Source organism: Lactuca saligna, chromosome 7 (assembly GCF_052625555.1).
Source record: "Lactuca saligna cultivar CGN05327 chromosome 7, ASM5262555v1, whole genome shotgun sequence".
Lineage (NCBI taxonomy): Eukaryota > Viridiplantae > Streptophyta > Magnoliopsida > Asterales > Asteraceae > Lactuca > Lactuca saligna.
In genome coordinates, this window is record NC_136423.1 from 55881961 (window position 1) to 55904260 (window position 22300).

General features: G+C 35.3%; 2 protein-coding genes across 4 annotated transcripts; one reads left to right on the forward strand and one right to left on the reverse strand.

Annotated features, from left to right (window-relative positions):
* The first annotated feature begins 2162 nt into the window (after nt 1-2162).
* Nucleotides 2163-3104, forward strand: LOC145005526 (uncharacterized). Its single transcript, XM_078964609.1, has 2 exons — nt 2163-2800; nt 2871-3104. Exons 1-2 carry the CDS (start codon nt 2386-2388, stop codon nt 2972-2974), a joined length of 519 nt encoding a protein of 172 aa, XP_078820735.1. The 5' UTR covers nt 2163-2385; the 3' UTR covers nt 2975-3104.
* Nucleotides 3105-9165: 6061 nt separating this feature from the next.
* LOC145006424 (nucleoid-associated protein At4g30620, chloroplastic-like) lies at nt 9166-11451 on the reverse strand. Of its 3 annotated transcripts, none has more exons than XR_013662898.1 (8): nt 11284-11451; nt 10591-10733; nt 10372-10472; nt 10220-10259; nt 9901-9972; nt 9727-9783; nt 9500-9642; nt 9166-9403 (listed from the first exon to the last, which is right to left on the reverse strand). XR_013662898.1 is itself a non-coding variant. In XM_078965511.1 (7 exons), the coding sequence occupies exons 1-7, from the start codon at nt 11390-11392 to the stop codon at nt 9565-9567; spliced, it is 600 nt and encodes a 199-aa protein (XP_078821637.1). In that variant the 5' UTR covers nt 11393-11451; the 3' UTR covers nt 9495-9564. The 3 variants fall into 3 exon arrangements, 1 of the variants encoding a protein (XP_078821637.1); XR_013662897.1 differs by having other exon boundaries at nt 9194-9423; XM_078965511.1 differs by lacking the exon at nt 9166-9403 and having other exon boundaries at nt 9495-9642.
* Between the last annotated feature and the right edge of the window lie 10849 nt (nt 11452-22300).

Below are 22300 nucleotides of genomic sequence, written 5' to 3' on the forward strand. Positions count from 1 at the left end.
CCTTGAAAGTGTGTAAAAGCGTTAAGAAGGTGGTGAGAAGAACTTGGAGCTTGTGAGCACTTTGGATCTAGGATTTCTACCTTGATTGCAACTCTAGGAAGTATAAAGCTTGCAACTTTACCACTCCATCTTGTAGATCTAGATTCTTACTCTTTTAAGAATCGTTTTGGTCCCAAAATGGTGATTCTTGAGCATGGCATGTTCTTGACCCATTAAGCCATCCTTTCAGACCTCAGGAATGGTCTTGAGCCATAAAAACAGGGTCTTAATGGTTGATTTTGCTCCATGCATTTTTAGAAGGTATTAATGTATTAAGATGTTGAGTTAAGCACTTAATGGACATGCAAGGTCATAAAGTTGGAAACTTTATGACTCTTGAGGTTAATTTAGCTTTAGATCTGAAAATGGGTCATAAGAGCTTAAGGCATTAAGCTCTTAATGGAGTTTGGGAAGTCTGGGCGTACACCCTACGTAACCTGAGTATGTAGTGCGGACATGGTCAACTCACATTACTGCGGTCAAGACTTGAGTACGCCCCGTGTGAGTTGACTTAGCTGGGTTGACTCAGTTGAATTATGGATTTTGACCAATTTGACTTTGACTTTGACCAAGTTTGACTTAAGGGTATTTTGGGTTGTGATTAAGGATTGGTCATATGGTTCGATAGGTAACGGTTAAAGTTAAGATTCGTAGTCAATACCTCATCAGCTATTCTTCAAACTGTAAGGTGAGTTTTCCTCACTGTACTTACGGGTCTAAGGCACCAAGGCCGACCCATTGGATTAATATCCTGTTATATATTGATATGTTGAGTATAAGTTAGATCTGTATGATTATATGCTAGTTATTGACATGCATAGACTGGTAGGTTTATAGGACTACCTGTGATTTTTGTTTGCATGATTATTTGTCTGTTGAATATATTTGTTATCTGTTATATGTCGATATACTGTGTTGGGTTGAGGTTGTACTACTTTGTGATGTAGCCAACAAACCTGGCAGCATTCCAGATATGAGTTGAGGGTTGGTCGACATGCCAGACTCATATTGAGGGCTTGGGGGCATTCCAGAAACGAGCTGAGGGTCAGTTGGCATGCCAGACTCGTACTGAGGGCCTTAGGGTATTCCAGTTCGATGACTGAGTGACTTTGTTGTATATTGGCATTCCAGCCTAGGGTATTCCATCCCGAGGATGACTGGACTCGGAGGTTGACTGGGTTTGGGGTATTCCAACCCGATGGTTGATTGGACCCAACATGTTGTTGTATATGTTATATGTTTATGTACTGGTACTTTGGGGGACACTCTCTAAGCTTTGGCTTACGGTTTTTAGTTGTTGTTTCAGGTACTTCTAATGACCGCAGGAAAGTGAAGGCGTAACCGTACACATCCTTTGTTATGTTGTAAGCAAGAAACTGTCTGAACTCCTCAAAAACTTAAGAATCCAAGGCAAAAGGTGGGGTGGAGGTGGCATGAAAATTCATTTCTATTGTATGTCTTCTATGTTGTTGCTTTCCCTTGTTGGGTAACAATGGGCACTAAGACTTCCAATGGTTCTTTTTGTCTATACTAAGCACTTTTATTAAAATCAATTGTGCGGGCTAGTCTATCCGTGAGATCCATATTAATTATAATCAAAACAAATTAATACCAACAACAAATACGAACAAATATTGGCAACAACCAAACAAACAAGACTTTAAACAATAACGAAAATGGACGAACGATGAACAGCCCGTCCTCCCCCCCTAAGAAGACCCGGTTTGCTATTAGTATAATTTTTTTTATGAATAATAGAACTCAATTAGATTTCATTCTAGATCCGTTACTATTTTAACTATAGTATTAAATCTTAATAATAATGTCCATGTATTCCAATTTACAAGTGCTTCTTATGTAAATCAATTCATAGATTATTAAGCAATTCAAATAAAAAGAAACCGAATGTTAACGTACATTTAATCTATTGTTTTGCTCAAAAGTTTTTATGCTTTGCAATCTTGACCTGTTTTAGCTTTATGCTTTCTCCAATTGGCCAACCTAAAGCAACCTTTTCCATTACGTTGTTCTAAAATATTAATACCCCCAACTTTTATTTATTATAAAATAACCCCACTAATTAAATTAATTTGACAAACAGATCATTTTCACAAAAAACCAACCAGTCTTTAGCGTACGGGTCCCGCCACCCATCACCACCACACGCCGCCACTTCCGCCACCCACAATTATATAAATAACCACAAACCCATTTTCTCAAACAAAAACTCAGCCTCCATTGTTGAACGATAACCCACCTTCCAAACAACCTAACCCATACTGGTCTCCGGACCCGTGGCGGCCGGTATCAGAACCGCCACCGCCACCGCCACCGCTGCCACCACTCATGTCAGACGCGAATACAACTTCTCCGCCATCGCGGTTGTCAAAGCCGCCGTTGCTTCACAAACATAAATCATTGTCTACGGACTATAATCGTGAAGAGGCGTGGCTGAAGCTGAAGGACAATCACCAGCATCACCACCAGCAGCGCCACCACCTCCATAGGCGGAGCAAGAGCTTGATAATGATAACAACCGAAGACATTAACGAGCTCAAAGGGTGCGTCGATCTGGGTTTCAACTTCGCATCGGAACCAACTAAACTATCAAAGACGTTCCCGGCTCTTGACCTCTATTACGCCACCTCAACACCACCGACGTCAAGCTCAAATACATCAGCCACCACCTCTAATCACGGTGACTCGCCGCCACAACCTGGTAGCCCTCATAACGCCTCCACCACCACCCTATTCAACTCAGGTAAATCTTTTGATTTATATTATTATTTAATAGATTTATGTATTTATTATCCTGAAATAATTAATTTCAGGAGAGAATCCGGAAATGGTGAAGAGAAGATTGAAGCAATGGGCGCAGGTGGTTGCTTGTGCAGCACGTCAACCAGCATGTTACCAAATTGACCCAAAGGATTGAACTTTGAAGCAAAATTTAAACCATTTAGTATTATATATTATTATTCTTTGTTAGTGGGATTAATTTCATTTAATAACTAAATTGTTGTTAAATACTCTTATCTTTAAATTGATTTTGTTGATGATAATAATTGTGTATATATGATAGTGATACTTCCTGATCTTCTAAAAAACATCTTATTTGGTGTTAACATTATTTTTGTTGTAAAATATTATATAAATCTATTGCATCTAATATTATTTTCTATATCAAATTTAGTTTAATGCTAATACAACATATTAATGTGTCGTTTGTTTTTAAAAAAAATATATATTTTTTTTAAAAAACATATGTCTGCAGGTAGGAAGACATATTTTTTTAAAATTATACATGTGAAAACGTTACAAAAAACCTGGACCAACGTTTTCGGGCAAGAAAACATTTCTCTCAGATCTCTACTAAAAAATAAAATATAAAAACCTAAAAATTTGGTTTGAATTTTTTTTATAGAAAGGTTTCCCAAAATTAATTTCTTTTTCATTTTATTTACTCATGTTAAAACTTTTTAAAGAATTTTTGCACAAACTTTTTATAGATTTTTATACTTTTTTAACAATTTTTTACTACCGTTTTACAACTTTTTTATAACATCAGTTGTATTTTTTTAAAGCGTTTTAAAATTTTTTAATAACATTTAAAACATCTTTTACATATTCTTTTTAACTTTTTTACAATCTTTATTCATAACATATTTAAATTTTTTCACAAGTCTTTTTAAAAAATTTAGAGCCTTTTTAAACTTTTTCTATAACATAAAAAGGTTGAAAAAAACAAAATAAAAATGTTTTAAAAAGTTTGAAATGTTACTTGAAATTAAAAAAGATAATTTCTTTTTAGAGATTTTTTAAGAAAAGTTTCAAAATGTTTTTTTGCAACTTATGTTATTCATTTTAAGACATTTTTACTTATGTTCAAATTTTTTGAACTTTTTTACTTATAATTTCTTTTCCAGCTCCGTTAGGTTGTACTTTTTAATAAAGCTTGTAATTTAGTTTCAAATAGTTATTAAAAAGGTTTTAAAAAAAGTTTGTAAAAAGGTGTAATATTAGTAAAATGTGTTTACTAAATGGAGTCTTAAATTACAATTGTTATTTTATTTCACTGTTGTTAGACAATCATTATGTAAATTTCAGTGTTGAAAATTTACTTTATGTTTATAAAATCAGTTTATTTAAATTTCAATTTATTTCAGCAGTCTATATAAACGTTAAAAAACAAGTAATTTTCTTCTTGCAAACTGCAGACGTTTAGTCTATTCTTCTTCTATAGAGGTTTGCAAATGTGACTCACAAACTGCAAACATTTTGTTTTAAAAAAACAAACAAAACACTTAAATTGATATATTATTCTTTTAATAACAAATTTATGTTAAAATTTCTTACTTTTCTATTTTCAAGTTTGAGTTCATAAAATATATACTTAGTGGTTTGTAAGCTTGAGTGTATACATTTTGAATTAATTTTATTGTATAGTTATATAACTTCTAAAAGTATATGTTTCACAACAAAAAATTGTATAAATGGTCCTTATGGTTAGCTAAAAATTGTCTTTCCTCTAAAAAAAAGTTTAGATAATTACAAGATGTTCAAAAGTTTCATTTTATTGTGATTTTGGTACAAAGTCTTTTAAACATTTTTATAATGACGAATTTGCTCTTTATTATTTTATTTTCCATTTTTTTATTACAACAATAAAAAAAGAAAAGCAAAAATACCCACCCTCTCTCTCTCTCTCTTTCTCTCTCTCTCTCTCTCTCTCAAAAAAAAAAAAAAAAAAAAAAAAATCAAAACCATTGTTACCACCAAATCATCCTTCGCCGTTTAGGGTTTCTGATTCGTCATTGTATGCAAGCTCAAACAAGAAGGACGACTCCACCCCCTTTCCTCTCACCTGCAGACCGACTTCGATCCTCCGCTGTAAACCCTAGCAACTAGAAACTGTCGCCGCTCCGATCTGCAACTCGATGAAGACGATGGTTGAGTCGCTGCAAACTGGAGCTTTGTCTTTACAGACGAAACACAACGATGGCAACGGTAACAAAGAGGGAAGATAGATGGTCGATGTATGTTATAGTGGTGACGTAGGAGGGTTGGAATTGAACATGGACATGTTGTTCTTACTAGTGAACATACTTTATGGATCTCCAACCTCATGAGAATCGACGACCACCGCCGACGGCACATCAACAACTTCATATCCAAGCTTCGGCGATTCCCGTGGCGGAGATATGAAAGGGATTTCAGCATGTGCTTGATGTATATTTCTTGTTTTAAAGTTTTTTTTTGTATTCGTTTATCTTGTTGTTCCTACATATCTGATCATCTTGTTCTTTTTCCGAATCAAAAGAATTTTGTGTTAAATACATCATCACTATGGTGGTGGCGGATGGTGGTCGAATGGTGGTGGTGGCGGAAGATGTTCTTGAGTTCATGAAGATGTTCTTGAGCTTATGAAGATGTTCTTGGATGTTTATCAAAGATAAACACACACAAAGAGAGAGAGAGAGAGAGAGAGAGAGAGAGAGGGAGAGAGAGAGAGAGAGAGAGATGTATTTTATTTTGTTATATTTTTAATTGTTTTTATTTGTTGGTAGTAAAAGAAAATTAAAAAATTAAAAAATAAGGGGCAAAATCATTTTTATATAAACGTTCAAACCAAATTAGATCAAAATCACAACAAAATGAAACTTTTGGATCTCTGGTGTTAGCTGAAATTTTTTTAAACCAAGTGATAATTTTTAGCTAACCAAAAAGACCATTCGTGCAGTTTTGTCTTTGTAAAAATACTACTAAACATAAAGCATTTTCAAAAGTCTAAATAAGAAACATATATATATATATATATATATATATATATATATATATATATATATATATATATATATATATATATATATATATATATACACGGAAAATTCCAAACTTTTGGAAAAAATTTCAAAAAAATCCTAAACTTTTTTTTGAACAGAAAAGTCTCATTAATTTGAAAAAATCACATAATCTGTCATTTTTTGTTCAAATATAAAAAAATAACTTTTTTGTTAGTTTTGGCAAAATATTAAATAATCGGGATCTTTCTGTTCAAAAAAACTTTTAGGATTTTATTAAAAAATTTCTCAAAATAATGAGACTTTTCTACATTAATTACATCTTGAAACAAAAACAAAACCGAATTTTGATATGGAGCTGGTTTATTTGTGTTTCATGAATGCAGTTATCTAGGAAACTTAAAAAAAAAAAAAAAAAAAAAAAAAAAAAAAAAAAAAGTAGGAGAGGCGTTCGACGATTGGTAGGTGGCGAATGGTGGAGACACATAACGACATAAGAGGTGGTGTAGATTTTGCTATGTTAAATAGAGAGAAAGAGGGTATATGGTTTACATTGTTGGGGTGGGAAGCTTTATTTATTTCCTTTTTTTTCTTTTTTCTTTTTTCTTTTCTTTTTTTTTCTTTTATTTAAAAACGATAATAAATAACAAAAAAATAAAAAAAAGTAGCAAGGGTATAATAATCTTTTTAGGTCAGACTAAGTAGGAAAATCTACAGAAAAATCTCAAACTTTTGTGAAAAGTTTCAATAAAATCCTTTTAAAAAAAAAAACAGAAAAGTTTCATTATTTTGAGAAAATCATAAAATCTGTCATTTGCTGGTCAAATATTAAAAAATGGTTTTTTTGTTAATTTGGTCAAATGTTAAATAATCAGGACTTTTTTGTTCAAAAAAACATTTATGACTTTATTAACACTTTTCCCAATAGTTTGACAATTTTCTATAGATTTCCCTAACAAAGACAAAAGCGTATTTTGATATGGAGATGGTTATCTGTGTTTCATGAAACCAGTTATCCGGGAAACTTGAGAACCCAAAAGTAGGAGAGGCGTTCGACGATTGGTAGGTTACGAATGGTGGAGACACGGAATGACATAAGAGCTGGTGTAGGTTTGCTATGTTAAAGAGAGAGAAAGAGGGTATATGGTTTACATTAAAGCTCTATTTATTTCCTTTTTCTTTTTCTTTTATTTTATTTTTCTTTTATTTAAAAATGATAATAAATAACAAAAAACTAAAAAGAAAGTAGCAATGGCATAATAGTCTTTATAGGTTATATATGGACCAAACGCACAAGAAAAACGAACAGTAAGGACCTTCAGAGTAAAAAAAATTAAGGATCAAACACGCAAATTACACCAAACCACATGGACAATTCATGTGTATATGTGTGTGTGTGTGTGTGTGTGTGTGTGTATATATATATATATATATATATATATATATATATATATATATATATATATATATATATATATATATATATATATATATATATAATTTGCAAAATAAAAGGAAAAATCCAAAAAAAAATTAAATATTATTTTCGTTATTTAATTTATCCAAAAAAATTAAATAAAATTTCAGAAAAAATAATAAAAAACCACTATTTTTTCGAAATATAAGTAAAATATTCTAATAGAATATTACACTGTAAAAAATCAAATTGATATATATTATAAAATATTCTAATATTCTACGTTAATTGTTAGATTTGTTCGAATATTCTAATATTCTATTATAATTTTTTTGAATATTATTCTAGTAGAAAATTCTAACATTCTAAAATGCGATTTTAATATTTACATTATAATATTCTATTAGAATATTTCGCGTATATTTTTTTTTTTAAAAAAATGATAAAATAAATGACGAAAATAATATTTTTTTTTTAAAAATCGAAAATTTTCATTTGTTTTGCATTTTAAAAATATTTTTTTTTTATCTTCAAAATGAATGGCTATGATTGCATCCCCATTGAAGTTCACAAAAATACAATGCAAAATGCCTTTTAAGATAAACGGCTAATCAATGAAAGGGCTACACATAATAATAATAATAATAATAATAATAATAATAATAATAATAATAATAATATTTAAAAATAATACATTTACACAACGCTCATGCTTATGTACACGTCCGAATAGTATGGTTTAGACTTAATATCATATTATCAGAGAAACTATAAGAAAGAGTTAAAGTCGACTCTTGTAGAAGTGAGTACAAAATGTGGCATTATATACATTAATATTTATGATATTGTATTTCAGGTAATAATGTTTTTATATACATTAATACCGACGAGTGTCATTTTTAGTAAAATTGTCCAAAACATGAAAGTTTACTTCGACATGACGATTAGGCAGAAAGCAATTTTTGAGCGTCTAAGGGTCTCACATGTTAAAGAATTTCTTCTGACTATTTTTATTGACAGTCTTGGTCAGCATATATCATCAGTGGAGTATCGCGTCATCCTCAAGTATTATCTTATGATCCCTCAATTTCCGGCTTATGAGACTTGCCATGTTTGCCGCAAGGCATGCTTCGACTCATTTGGGGAGCATGCAATTCATTGTAAAGAGCTCACGGGTTTCAAGTATCGTTACAATCTGGTTAGGAATGTTCTTTTCGACATATTTAGACGCGCTGAAGTTTCTACCAAGAAAGAGACATCTATGAACTTTCTAATTGACCCATTGGAAGGAAGATCAACATTTAAACCAGCTGATGTTTTAGTATGTGGATAGACTGGAAGGAAGTATGCATGTGTGGATTTAACATGAGTTTCCCCTCTTGTGGGCTTAGGGAGTAGGATTTTCACTATAAGGCAAACTGTTTTAAAAGCTATTTCATACAAACTGACAAAACATAAGAAATCGTGCATGGAAAATCAACACACGTTTATATCTTTTGCATTTGATACTTTCGGTTTCCTTATGCCAAAAACTATGGAACTACTCAATAAAGTCCGACGGGTCATGCATAGTAATTTTATGACCCCAAAATCTATAGATGTTTTTAAAAGAATTAATTTTGTCATCCAAAAATGAAGTTGTGACATAGCATGTGTCTCGTTTACCCGCCACGTCTATGTAAAACTTTTTTCTTTGTTTGGAAAATGAATTAAATTGGTAGAATTACATAAATGGTCCATGTGTAATACTTGAGAGTTGAGAATGTAAAATTACAAAAATGGTCTTTGTATAATAGTAAAATCATACAAATGCGTGATGATGATCCTTCTTTCCCACAAAAAACAAGGTTTAATGCAAATTGGTTGAGCCCATTATTCAGATTAGAATATGTCAAAAAGCATTAGTGATTAGTATAGTAATATGACTTGGATAAGATTAAATATGCAATTCTAGTTTTTTCTCACAGTATAAGTGCTCAAATAATTTCAACACCAAACGTATAGAATCATAACTTAACAAACAACACCTCAAAAAAAAACACAGAAAGAGATGCAATTTTCGTTCCTTTACATCTCTTTCATATTTAAACTTTCTTGATTGTCCTTGTCATTTTCTTTTCTTCATTCAACAAACTGCTTTTTTTATCTGAATACCCGATAACAAACCTAAAAAAAAATCAATAAACTGAACAAGAACTGCTACAATTATTATTAAAAGTTGAGGGGTAATAACAATATTGACCTTTTGGCACAGTTAGTCTACAAAACTGCAGCTTTCAGAAGGATGAGGGCAAAACGGGGATTGAATTATTGCTTGAACTGATCACCCAAACCTTGGGGCATTCCTAAGCTCTGTGCAAGATCGCCCATTCGTGCTTTCATGGCCTAAACAGGGGCAAAATGGTCAAATTCAAAATATATTACTCCAAGGGTAAAAATAAAAATGTACTTTTATATTATCATACAAACCTGGACACTTTTTTGATGTGCATCTCTATATGCTTCTGTAATCAAAAGTGACAATTTCTGCAAAAAAAAAAAAAAAATAATGATACAATATATCATTATTTGACTAATTTATCTGATTTATGCAACATTTTATAGAAAAACATAAAATTAAATAAATATTATAATATTACTCACTTCTGATCCCAATTCCATTGCAGCCTCTGTAATTTCTGTGCGTACAGGTTGCTGATTCCCAGAGAGAGTGACCTAATCAATTTCAAACTTCATGAAATTGGAGTTGAAATACCTAAAATGCCCTTTATAAGGTGCTTACACATGGGGATCATAATGGTTATCATATGACAATATAGACTTGAGGGACTAAAATGTTATTAATTTTCTCTTTGTTGACCACAGATGCAAAAAAAATTCAACAGGAGACAAATAGTGGTAGTTAAGTAATAGTTGAGGGACCATTTATGTAATTTAATCTAATATCTATAGAGCTACATACCTTTACTAGTTCACCTTCACAGTAACCATCAAACTCAGCTCTACAAAATATAAAAGAAGTAGAATCTTCATTTATGAGCTTTTGTAATAAAGAAAGAAACAATAAAGTTTAAAATTATGTAATAAATAAATGAAATATAAATATAATTTTACACTGCAAGTTCTTTTTGCACTTTCACTGCTTCAACCTGGACAACCATTTGTGCCTTCTTTACAGTCTCATATAGATTTTGCATGTTTCCAAACACACCTGCCTAAAGTCAAATCAAATCAAATTTATTAGTTTTAATCAAAGTTTCCCAATTTGACCCTTGGATCAACAACTATCAAACAAAGATGTTATAGTTTTGGAGAAAAATGACAATATTTTACCTTTCCATCATCCTTGTCACCATCTTTCTTTCCTCCAAAGAGGGCAAATACACGAAGAGATCGGGGATTATCAACAAGTTTTTGATTATGAGAGTGAGATAGGGTCCTCATACCAACTGAATTTGGTTTTAAGCTTAGTTTTTCTGTGAATGTAGCAAGAAGAAACAAGTTATTCAAGAGAAGAAGGGAAACAGGGAAACGAATAGACACTTGTGTAAATTGGAAGGGAAAACAGGCGAGTCTTTTGTTATAACTGTTATTCATTGTATGAAATGGCAACTGCAATGCGTTTGATTATGACTCCGTTGGTAAAATCACAAGGATTCACGATGGAAAGTGTAGAAATTGACAAACCTTTTTGTGTTTGTAAGAGCTAATTTGTGTTATATGAATGTTACTAAATTTAGCTCAAAATCGGTAACTATAACAGAGAGAAGCACCACGAATTGAAGAAAAAACGGTGTAAAACTAAATAAAAATACAGTAATTAGATTGAGGAAACAGTAGGTTCGACAATTCCAATTTCAAATCAGGACTCTACAAATCGAAAATCAGCGAAGAAATTGCAATGACTGTTGGAGCAAAAGCTTTAAGTTTCATGGAATTGTAAGAACAAATCAATTACAGGCTAGCAAAGTATCCGTGATAACCCATCGGAAGGGGGTTTAATATGACCGTGAAAAAAGAGCTTACGGGAATAGGATGATGAAGAGGATGACAAAGTAATGAACGTTTTTCTATCAGATGACGCTCCTCCATTGAAGTTCGAAATCTGAGCTGTGAAAGCACTCGCCGACGCCATTTTCCGTGCGCAAAGTGAGGGTTTGGAGACGATGAAAATGGAAGGATAGAGTATCGAGGTTTGTTTAATGGATATTTTATTTATTTTTGCTCGATCTTTTTGCTGTTGTGTTTAAAATAACAGGTTTGTCATTTCTATGGAAAGACAGACCAGTTATAACGTTCGTCACGGACTTATAAACGCAACTCAAACACTTCAAAGAAATTTCAAATTTGGTCCCTGTGGTTTTTGAAAAGTGCAGTTTGAGGCCAATTTATTGTTCACCATGCACCGCAGATCCAAAATTTAAATATGATGAAATGTTGGTTCCTTGAAAATTTGAATGCATTTGAAAATAATATTTTTTTCCTCCTGTTTTTCTTTTCCATTTTTCTTATTTACTTAAATATTTAATTAAAACATGAAAAAAAAAACCTAATAACCTACCATGCCAACCCTTTCTTTTTTAATATATCAACTCCATCTTTTCTCTCCTCTTTCCTGTTGGAGCACCACCGCCTAGTCAAAGCACCGTCACCGATGCATACCATAGCCGCCCTCCGTTGCTACCCTCCGATCACTATCAACATTTGTCCTACTCTTTAATCCCTTTTCATTTTCGATTGAAAAAATTGCAAAATCGGTCCCTGTGGCTGGCAAAATTTTGCAGTTTTGGTCCAAAAAGTTTTGGCGATGCGCCAATGGTCCAAAATATGATATTTTTATTGATTTTGGTCCCTTTATACTTAAAAAGATAGTTATGCCCTTATAATTAACTTTTTTCTTTTTTAACTTGAAACAAATAAACAAATAAACAAATAACCAACCCCTCCTTCTTCCTTCTCTATCAGGTTTAGGAACAAGGAAGCCCTTCCAATCAACTCCACCCTCCGACGTAACCCAGTATCCGAAACAATCACCTATAACCACATATCTCACCGGAAACCACCACCAACATTTCTATCTAATCTTTTACCCTCTTCTATCTCTCATCCAATTCGGCCTCACCACATTTGCCATATTTCGTTTGCAACAGCCTCCATTCTCATCGGAAACAATCGACAGCCACAAATCTCATCAGAAACCACCACCAAAGTTGTCATTTGATTTTTCACCAACGCCTTCTTTCATCTTTCAACAGCGTTTCGACGAGGGTTTTCAGGGAGTCGTCAACGGAGCGAGGGTTTGCAAACCCTAAACCAAAGAACCGTCAACCAAGTTAGAGTTCCCTACGACCATCATCGCTTTAGGGGAAATCGAGTAACTGTTTTGCCTAAGTCTTAGGTTCTTCTTTAGGGGAAATCAATCTACCCTTCATTACCTATTGTGTTGATATCTGATGGAGATGATGATGAAGTGTGAAAATGGTGGACAGTCGTGTTGGTGTTGGATCTTAACCGATGAGATGGTATTGCAATGGTGGGTTTTAAGGGTAAAGTGGGAAGACGATGACTCAAGAATGGGGTGGGTTTTGGAAAACTCATATGTAAAAATGATATAGAAGAAATTGATTATTTCTTGTTAAAAACCCAGTTGTAAAAGTGAAATCAACACCTTGCAGCAATTTAAATCTGATTTTTTTTCTTGGTCACATGGGACTTTGTTTTCTTGAATCTCGATTATATTCAAGGAAATTGTTAGGTGTGTCAAACCTAACAAATAAAGGGGTACAAAATGACTTCAAGAACACTGTTACTTTACACAAAAAAAAATTAATACAAGTTAAATAGGGTCGATCTACAGAGACACGGAACAAGTGTTTTTACCTTTTTGCATAAGGTACAAAGATGGTCACAAAAGGGGGTGTTAGATGCAATGATTTAAACAAGAGAATAAAGCAATAAGTAAATGGTTAATTAAATAAAACAAATTCAAGCTTTATAAGGACTCCAACTCTATGCAAGACAAATTAGTAATGTGATTCCATAGATGAAATGATATTTGTTTAATTTTATCTAAGTTGGTGTTTGAAAATGTTAACAAGCTCTAGCATTTCCCGTTCACCACATTAATTAACCAAAATAAGCTCTTTGATTAATCATAATCTTACCAATCTAATATAAACAAGCTCTTAGAGTTAAGTTGAAAGATTCCATTAAACTTTATGTGAATGTTCCCAACAACATTCAATACTACTCACAATCTCGGGAGCGTAAGAACATGTGAATAAGATTTACAATAAATTCATTTAATAAAAATCAATTTAGTGCTTCTTTACTGGTCCAATTTACAAAACAATTACGGATTTGGCAATTAGATAAGTTGAATGACCTAATCCTAATTCAAATGGCCAATAAGAATCACAATTAAATCAAACATTCAATTGAAGTAAAACCAAAATCACTAGATAGAAATCGAAACAAACATCAAGTCACATGATTGAAATCACTCGTAAATGTCGAGACATAAAGTTGGAGAGTCTAGGGTTCTAGCTACACATGATTAGAACAATAACACAAATCTAGAAAATGAAGTTAAAGTTCTTACAATATGAAATCCAAATGAAATCCAAGTGTTTCCAAGTGTTAATTGACTCTAAAGTCCTCCATAAAATCGCCCCCAAAGCTCCCAAAATCAATAGTTGAAAGTATGAAATCGGTTACACCTTTTAAGAGAGAAGAAAAACTGCTTTTTAATCCATAACCACGTTTACACGGCCCGTGTAATTGCAAAAGTATATTGCTTGGTTTTGTCAGGCCTTTAAAGTGCGTTGCTGAAGAATCTTCGTTTACACGGTCCATGTAAACTCAAGGTTATAGTTTACATGACCGTGTAATCTCCTACATTGCCAAAATCTTCAATTATTTAATATCTTCATCCCCGGTGCTCTGCAAGTTCTAAAATTTTGTCTACATCTCTTATTTATCTCCCCAAACAAGATCCTACCCCTAAAGTCCTTGAAATATTACAAAAGTCTGTGAGTGAAATATTGTCTTGAAAAATCCCAAAAAAACATGTAAAAATGCATGAGTTTAGCTTAATGCAATGCACTTTTTATGAAGTAAAACTACAAAATAGGTGCATGAGATGCACCTAACAAATCTCCCCAACTTGAACCTTTCTTGTCCCCAAGAAAGAACAAGAAAAGTTTAGGCTAGAGAGAACAAAAAAATGAAGAACACAAAAAAAATCAAAATTCAAACTTTTGAAACTTAATGCAATAACCAAAACAAATATGAAGGTAATCCAACCCAATTAACCTCATTTTTGTAGCATAGTTGAGAATGTAGTTGTCGTGCCTTGAGTCAACTTGGCATTAGTCTCACAATATTATATAACAGTAAAAACTAAAAATTTAGCCACTCCCTAATGCAACTCAATAGAATCCAAAGTCATAACACTTGTTCACTCTTACTAGAATTGAGTCAACACATTAAACAAACTATGGTATTACTCTCGTGAAAACACAGGTGATGAAAAATATGCTCAACCATCTTTATTTCACAAAATATAATAATGACCAACTCTAGCTATTTGTTGATTAACAACAATCTTTTTCTCAAAAATCTTTTCTAAAAATTCTCTAAAATTTACCCAGATTTGTTACATATTTCAAACTACTTACACTAGTCAAAGTAATTAACAGTCAGTCATACCGTCATAAGGTCAAGTCCAAGTCCAAGGAAATCTTTTTAGCAGCCAAGCATTTTTCCTAACTTGAGTGTATACAATGATGCATGATATTCAATTAAACTAGAACTAATATAAATATCATTATATATACATAACAACTAATTATATTTTTCCTACAAATAAAGCTCATGGCTTTCTTTGAAATCCATGTAACGGTCTTTCAACCAACACATCCATACCATACGACCTTAGTGTGCTAGATTTAAAGAAATCCCTCGGGTTTACTTGCTCGAACCTCAAAGGCCACGGAGTAACTTTATTTGAATACACACACACACACACATATATATATATATATATATATATATATATATATATATATATATATATATATAAGTTCATGACTTTCTATGGAATCCGTGTACCGAACTTTCAACCCAATCAATCCCAAACAATTAAGCTTTAGGCGATTAGGTGTAGAACACCCCTTGGAGTTTACTCATTCGACTACCAAAGGTCACAGATTAGCTTAATAATATATATTTTTTTGAAATTAAAAGCTCAGACAACTCATAATACCCTTTTTAATTTATTTTCTAGGCTTATTTCTTTATATTTTCGTCATCGACTCTTCTATTGTTGAAACATCTCATGGTCTATTACCATGGGGGGCTTCTAAGACATTTTTTTGGGGGGATTGATGTCAACACGCAAATGCCCGTAAGTAAAGTTGGAAATTGTGTCCCCAAGCAGGGTATTTAAAAGGTAATAGACAGAAAGGACTTTTTTGAGTGTTGGGAGGCTCAGGTCACTGAAATTTTATATTGTTTTTATGATTTCTTGAATTTGGCATTTTGGGTCCTATTGAGCACTTACTGTTCATAAGACCGGTCACATGTCCCAAAGGTTGACTCATACTTGTCGTTATGCTCCGATGTTGAAAACCTTTTCATTTTCTATTTTGCACGAGTAGATTCAGGAGTTTGTGTTCTTGTGTGATTAGTTTGCTTTGAGATTTTTAATAAAAAGAGCAAGTCTAATCTTAAGGCACCAACCAACTCAACTGTTTTAAGAAAATTCAAGTGATTCGATTGGATGAAAACAGACATAAAATTATTTATTTATTTATTTATTTATTTATTTATTTTGAAATTTATGCAATGCAAAAATTGAGATGCAATAGATGCAGAAAACAAGAGAACAAAAAATAAAATGAAAAATAAAATAAAACGAAAAAGTAAAAGTTATTATGCAATATGTACAAAAATGCAACCTACATGCAACGGGATCTATTTGCATGGATAGATTCCCTTCCCCGAGCTTAAAATATAGCATCATCCTCGATGCTTAGAGAGAGGCATAGTCGGCCTATTGAGGGCCAGGCGGTGGAGGTTAAGGCGGGAACTGGGAGGGAAATAGGGCTAGTAATCTGCAGGATACATGTTGCGGTTATGCTTCTCTTGAGCGGCCCATCGTTGATCAAACTCGGCCCACCACAGCTCCTGCTAGGCCCAATGCTCCTCCTGTAAATTGTGGTAGTCCTGGAATTCGAAGGTGTGCTCAACGACACCCGTGTAAATCTTGCCTACCTCTTGCTGAAGGCTCGTGTAATGATTGTCTAATCATGCAAACTCGCTTATATAAATGTTGTGTTCTGGAAAGGGAATGGGGCGAGTCGAGCTGGAGGCACCTGAGGGTGGAGCAGGGGGATGGGATGTAGTGGTTGGGAGCCCACGGATTACAAGAATACCCAGAATTACCAGATGCCCTAATTTGTAGATGGAATGTTGTTATTTACAGCGAGTATCTTCTTGTTCTGGCTATCAATACATAGATGCCCTTGACCATCTACGGTCCAGTGAACATTCCTGTTTGGCTTAAGGTGGAAGAGGTGCATATTCTCCATGACCTCAATGGATAAGTGAGTGCGGCCCAGGATTATGTCAATGGGATTATTGGGGAGGCGGAGACTAAGATGTTTGCTTATTATTGAAACCATTTCTCCACAGTGAAGTTGGCCACCATTGCTCATGGAGTTTTTGAGCATCTTGTGAATTAACCAACACCCAAAGTGAGGAAGTTTTTCGGGTTTGTGAATCATGCACCATAAGACTTCTAGTTCCATCTTATTTGCCTTACTAATATCTTATTGAGGGAACAAGAGAGAAGCAATGATCCGGTGTGTGACTTTAAGGATCGGATATTTGATGCCATAAGCTTTTGCAGTACCCGATTGAAATTCGTGTTCACAAGAGATGCCACTCCAAAATCCTCTAAATCTTGGTTCAAACTCGGCATTCATCCTACCTTTTGCCTGATACATATCTTTTTTTTTTTTGCTTTTGGTTCACCGATAACATCACAAAGGGTGTATACATGAATCATATGAGATTGGTTGAGTAGACGGAAGGATAGGAAGTGCATTTGGTAATTGAAAGTGATAGAGGATAAAAACTCCAACATGGGTGTTTGGTTACTCACTGCATTAATATTCAAAAGACCATCCCAACCTATGTCTTTCAAAAAAATTTGGACTCCTATGAAGATATAGAGGTCTTTTAGAGTTTGGAGATCCATAAAATTTTGGGCTCCTTTTTCCCTACAGATAAATCTTGAGTATAGGATTTCTTGCGAATTTGACTAAAAAATATCGCCAAATTGGTATGGATTTTCCATGGGACCTTGGTCTTGTTCATCATGAGCCTCTTGACCACCTATGTTGGAGGTCCCAACTCTAGTCCTTTTGCCACGGGATGTGCATTCTCCAATGAAATAAACACTCATTTACACAATGTATGATAGATGGACAATTGTAAACACTAGATCATGACCAAAAGTGAACAATCACACCCAATTCCACTCCAAAAATGTGATCTTAATGATATGCAAAAAGAAAAGGGTTTGGAACAATTATACCAAATGTGTGCTTGTAAATGGAGTTTGAGTGATGTCCAGTGCTTCCCCAAGCTTTCCCCAGGCTTATCCTACAAGAAATTGCAAGTATTAAGTCGAGATTTTGAAACCCAAAAATTCCAGGGTTTGCTTAAAACCCCAAAATCGGCCATGGGAGGGTGAGATTGAGTTGTTTGACAAAGAATATGAAGAAAAGAGAAGAATTTCATACCGTAGAGCTTGAAATATAGAGCAAAATTGAGGAAGATTGAGTGTTTTTAAGAGAATTTTCGAAGAGAGGCAGTAGGGAAAAAGAGGTGCACAAGTTTTTTGAAGATGAATATGAGAAAGAATTGATTTTTTTTATTAAAAACGGACAACCCATTTTTTACGTTTATACGGGCCGTGTAAATAATAAGGTTAAGTTTACACAGTCTGTGTAAATGGAACAATGAAAACACGTGAGTTGGTCGATTACACAGGTCGTGTAAATTAATTATAGGCAAAAGTTTACACGGTCGTGTAAATCCCTGCATTGCCAACAAAATTATTGATTTTCATTTTTTTTGCAAATTTCAACCCGCTAATCCGTTACTGCCCGAAAAATGATTTTTTGACCTCTTTGAACATGAAAAACAACTTGAAACCTTTGAAACTAAGAAAATTTATTGAGAAAATGGAAAATTAAGGAAAAGACAAAAATACCCCCGGGTTGCCTCCTGGTTAGCCGCTCGTTTTTTATGTCGTTGGCTCGACTTGGCCCCTGAATATGCTTCATTGTTGATATGTAGGGTTCTCAATCACCTCCATCTCTTTATTCTTCACTTGGAATCTCTCATAGTACGGTTTAAATCTATGTCCATTAACTTTGAAAATCTTCCCGGTTTGTTAGCTTGTGATTAGGGATGTCAAAAACCCCCCGCAGGACCCCGTTCCCATGGGACCCCGATACCGTACGAGACTAATTTTTTAAAAAAATTGGGAGTGGGTGCGGGGGCGATTTTAACTCCCGTTTATTTTCGGGACCAGGGACGGGAGTGAGTATTTACGTCCTGTACTCCCGCGGGTGCCCCGTTTATATATATATATATATATATATATATATATATATATATATATATATATATATATATATATATATATATATATATATATATATATATATATAAAATTTAAAATACAAATGGGAAAGGAAATTAGGACTTTAGCAGTTTAGCTTTCCTTGTTCCGTCATTGACTTGTTCATTCTCGTCAATTGCGACTTGCCGACTTGTCAATTGTCATCGTCTCAAACTCCCACCGGCGACCAACGAGTTTTATTCAATGTTTTCGACTTCAGCTTCCTCCTTCCTTCCCGGCGATCGACTCGTTCATTCTTATTCTCGGCCAGCGAGTAGGCAACCATCGAGTAGGCGACCAACAACTTCTCCGACGGTGACTGCGACTTTTCATCGTCTCCAACTCCCACCGGCGACCAGTGAGGTTTATTAAGTGTTTCCGACTTTAGCTTCCTCCTTCCCGTCACCGCTGTCAGCCCCTTCTGCATTCCACGGTAATGTCTTTCCTTCTCTATTTGCGTTTCTGTCTTTCCTTCTCCGGTATGAGTAACTTTGTGTAAGTAGCGATCAACAGAGGGTGAAACTTCAAGTTTTCATAGCCGGGTTATGAGTCAATGTTGATGGCCTATGTTTATTTTGGAAAGGATATATTTCGAGGATGCAAGTTTTGCAAGAGGAAGCTCGGTTGCTAGAATCTAGTGAAGGAAGGCAGTATTTGGGTATGATGTCGTGAGCGTGAGGTTAGTAAATGGAGGCAAGGAATCGTGAGATTTAGTGATGGTTTCATGAGGTGTTTGAGTATGATGTCATTACGTTTGGATTATTTCGAGTTGTGAGAAGGAGATGGAAAGTGGGGACCTTTCGGCCAATGGACATCAAGCGAGATTATTCAAGAATGAGGATTGCAACAGGGATAGGTGTTTCGTTATAGTGGATGTCATCAAAAATGGCAATGCATAACTTGAGTAGATGTTTATATTTATGCATGGTCGGTGTGCAGGGCATGAGTTATTGATCGCGGTATGGCGTCAATGCGAGGATGAGATTGTTATGAGGTAAGAGAAAGTACGGTAGACTACGGGAAGCTCCGGTTTCAGTGGTATGGCCAGTGGTTATTGTGATGCTACGGGAAGCCGTAGTACTCATTTGTCAGAGGTTGTTGTGATGCTACGGGAAGCCGTAGTACTCACTCATCAGAGGTTGTTGTGATGCTACGGGAAGCCGTAGTACTCACTCGTCAGAGGTTGTTGTGATGCTACGGGAAGCCGTAGTACTCACTGGTCAGAGGTTGCTGTGATGCTACGGGAAGCCGTAGTACTCACTGGTCAGAGGTTGCCGTGATGCTACGGGAAGCCGTAGTACTCACTGGTTAGAGGTTGTTGTGATGCTACAGGAAGCCGTAGTACTCATTGGTCAGGGTTGTTGTGATGCTACGGGAAGCCGTAGTACTCACTCGTCAGAGGTTGTTGTGATGCTACGGGAAGCCGTAGTACTCATTGGTCAGAGGTTGTTGTGATGTTACTGAAAGTCGTAGTACTCACTGGTCAGAGGTTGTTGTGATGCTACGGGAAGCTGTAGTACTCACTGGTCAGGGGTTGTTGTGTTGCTACGGGAACTGTAGTACTCACTAGTCTGCGAGAAGTTGTCATGATAAGGTATTCTTTGATCAGAGCATGACGCAGAAGAGTCTTAGGCATTGGGTAGCCCTAATTTATGAGTTTTTGGGAACCTGGTGGTCGGACCAGGGGCGAGATCGGGGTTTCCTCAATGATAAGGAGTCATTATGATATGAGTAAGTGTGGTTATCTCAATCTGAAGGAATGGGATGAGGGAGGTACGCATGATTTGCAGGAAATGAGTTTGGAGTTAAGTGCTTCATTGGGACGAGTGGTTCCAACTCTAGGTCGGACCAGACTCTCAAGTTTGAGTTTGGCTCTGGTGGTACGTGGGATAGGCGAGATGAGATTTTGGATTATGAGGTGGGTTCCATGATGAGGAGTATTGTCTGTCATCTGACGTCTTAGACCTATGTGGGTCAGTACTCGGGTACAAGAGGTACTATAATTTGCTTGAGCGATGAGTATCAGAAGGCAGAAGTCGGGGTCGAGTCGATCTCCAGTTGGGGAAGGTAGCATTCGCTTAGGGTTGAGCGAACTTCATTACTTGGGTGTCGCATTGGGCCGATATGGTGATAGTAACCTGGAGACGGTTGGGATAATGCAATGGGTGACCCTGGAGGTCAACTTTCGGGTCAAGATCAGACCTGGTGCTTAGTGTTAAATAGGGATATGAAGGTTGCAACCGAGGCTTATGATTTTAGATGGAGGACTTCTAAGCAGGTATGGTCCTTTTGTGTCAGAGGACAGGATGTTGAAAGTTACTGATTCAGATGGATTATGATAGTGGTTCAGTGGATAAGCCCTGGTTCGATGTAAAACCTTTCGTTCTTTGGGGCGTGATTTGGACTGTTTTGGTACGTTGGTATGAGTGATTGGTAGCCGATTACCAGATTTTTTCTTGAGGTAATCATAGGAGCAGTGAGTTATCAGGATTTGATGTTCAAAGGGAGAATATCATGGTGATAGCGTGAGTGGGCGGTTTGGCGGGGGGCCAGGCCACAAGGATTTCTTGTTCGGGAAGGTTGGAAAGGGTTATTTTAGCAGCAGAGGATCCGGTTCTGTTCCAAATTTGGAGTACCTGGGCGGATTCAGGTATGCAGGGAGAAAGATAACGTTTGATGGGAGAGCCTCTCAGCGGTGCTTTATGAGTGTTTGATTTCTATCTATGTGCTTGAGGAACGATTTCAAGGGCGAAATCTATTTCAAGTGGGGGAGAATTGTAACATCCGGATTTCCAGGCATGTTAATTTGAGTATTTCTTTTAAAGTCATGAGGAGGGACTCGACGAGTCGATGTCTAGACTCGTCGAGTAGGATCGCGATTGGTTGACTGGATTAATGAAGGGACTCGACGAGTCCGCGCTGTTATGTGAAACCCTAAATCTCAGGGCCTGAGCCTATTTAAGGGCCCTTATGGCCATCATTTGCGGCCACTTCACCCCTGAGAAACCCTAGAGGGCAGAGAAATCGTTTGTGGAGCAAGAGGAAGGCTAATTCATCATTCTTGAGTGTTTAAGAAATAGAGAAGGAAGGAGGGCATGCTAGGAGGATTGAGGAGCTTAGATCTTCTATATTTTGGTCAGATGGAGCTGATAAAGCTATCAATCTGTGCTTAATCTCGTGTAATTGTTAATTACCTTGAATCTAGGGTTTTCCCAACCCCCTTTATTTGCTTGTAATGATATATAAGTTGTCCCTTTGGGTGTTAGACTCTGGATCTGGACCTTTAGAGGTCCAGAGAGCATTATTTATCATGCTTTATGTTATTCCATGGAGGAAATGAACCTA

Coding starts and splice junctions, on each gene's coding strand:
- LOC145005526 (XM_078964609.1), top strand. CDS start 2,386: ATGTCAGACGCGAATACAACTTCTCCGCCATCGCGGTTGTCAAAGCCG. Junction 2,801..2,870: donor CACCACCCTATTCAACTCAG/GTAAATCTTTTG, acceptor AATTAATTTCAG/GAGAGAATCCGGAAATGGTG.
- LOC145006424 (XM_078965511.1), bottom strand. CDS start 11,392: ATGGCGTCGGCGAGTGCTTTCACAGCTCAGATTTCGAACTTCAATGGA. Junction 9,973..10,219: donor GTGAAGGTGAACTAGTAAAG/GTATGTAGCTCT, acceptor GAAATTGATTAG/GTCACTCTCTCTGGGAATCA. Junction 9,643..9,726: donor CACATCAAAAAAGTGTCCAG/GTTTGTATGATA, acceptor GCCCCTGTTTAG/GCCATGAAAGCACGAATGGG.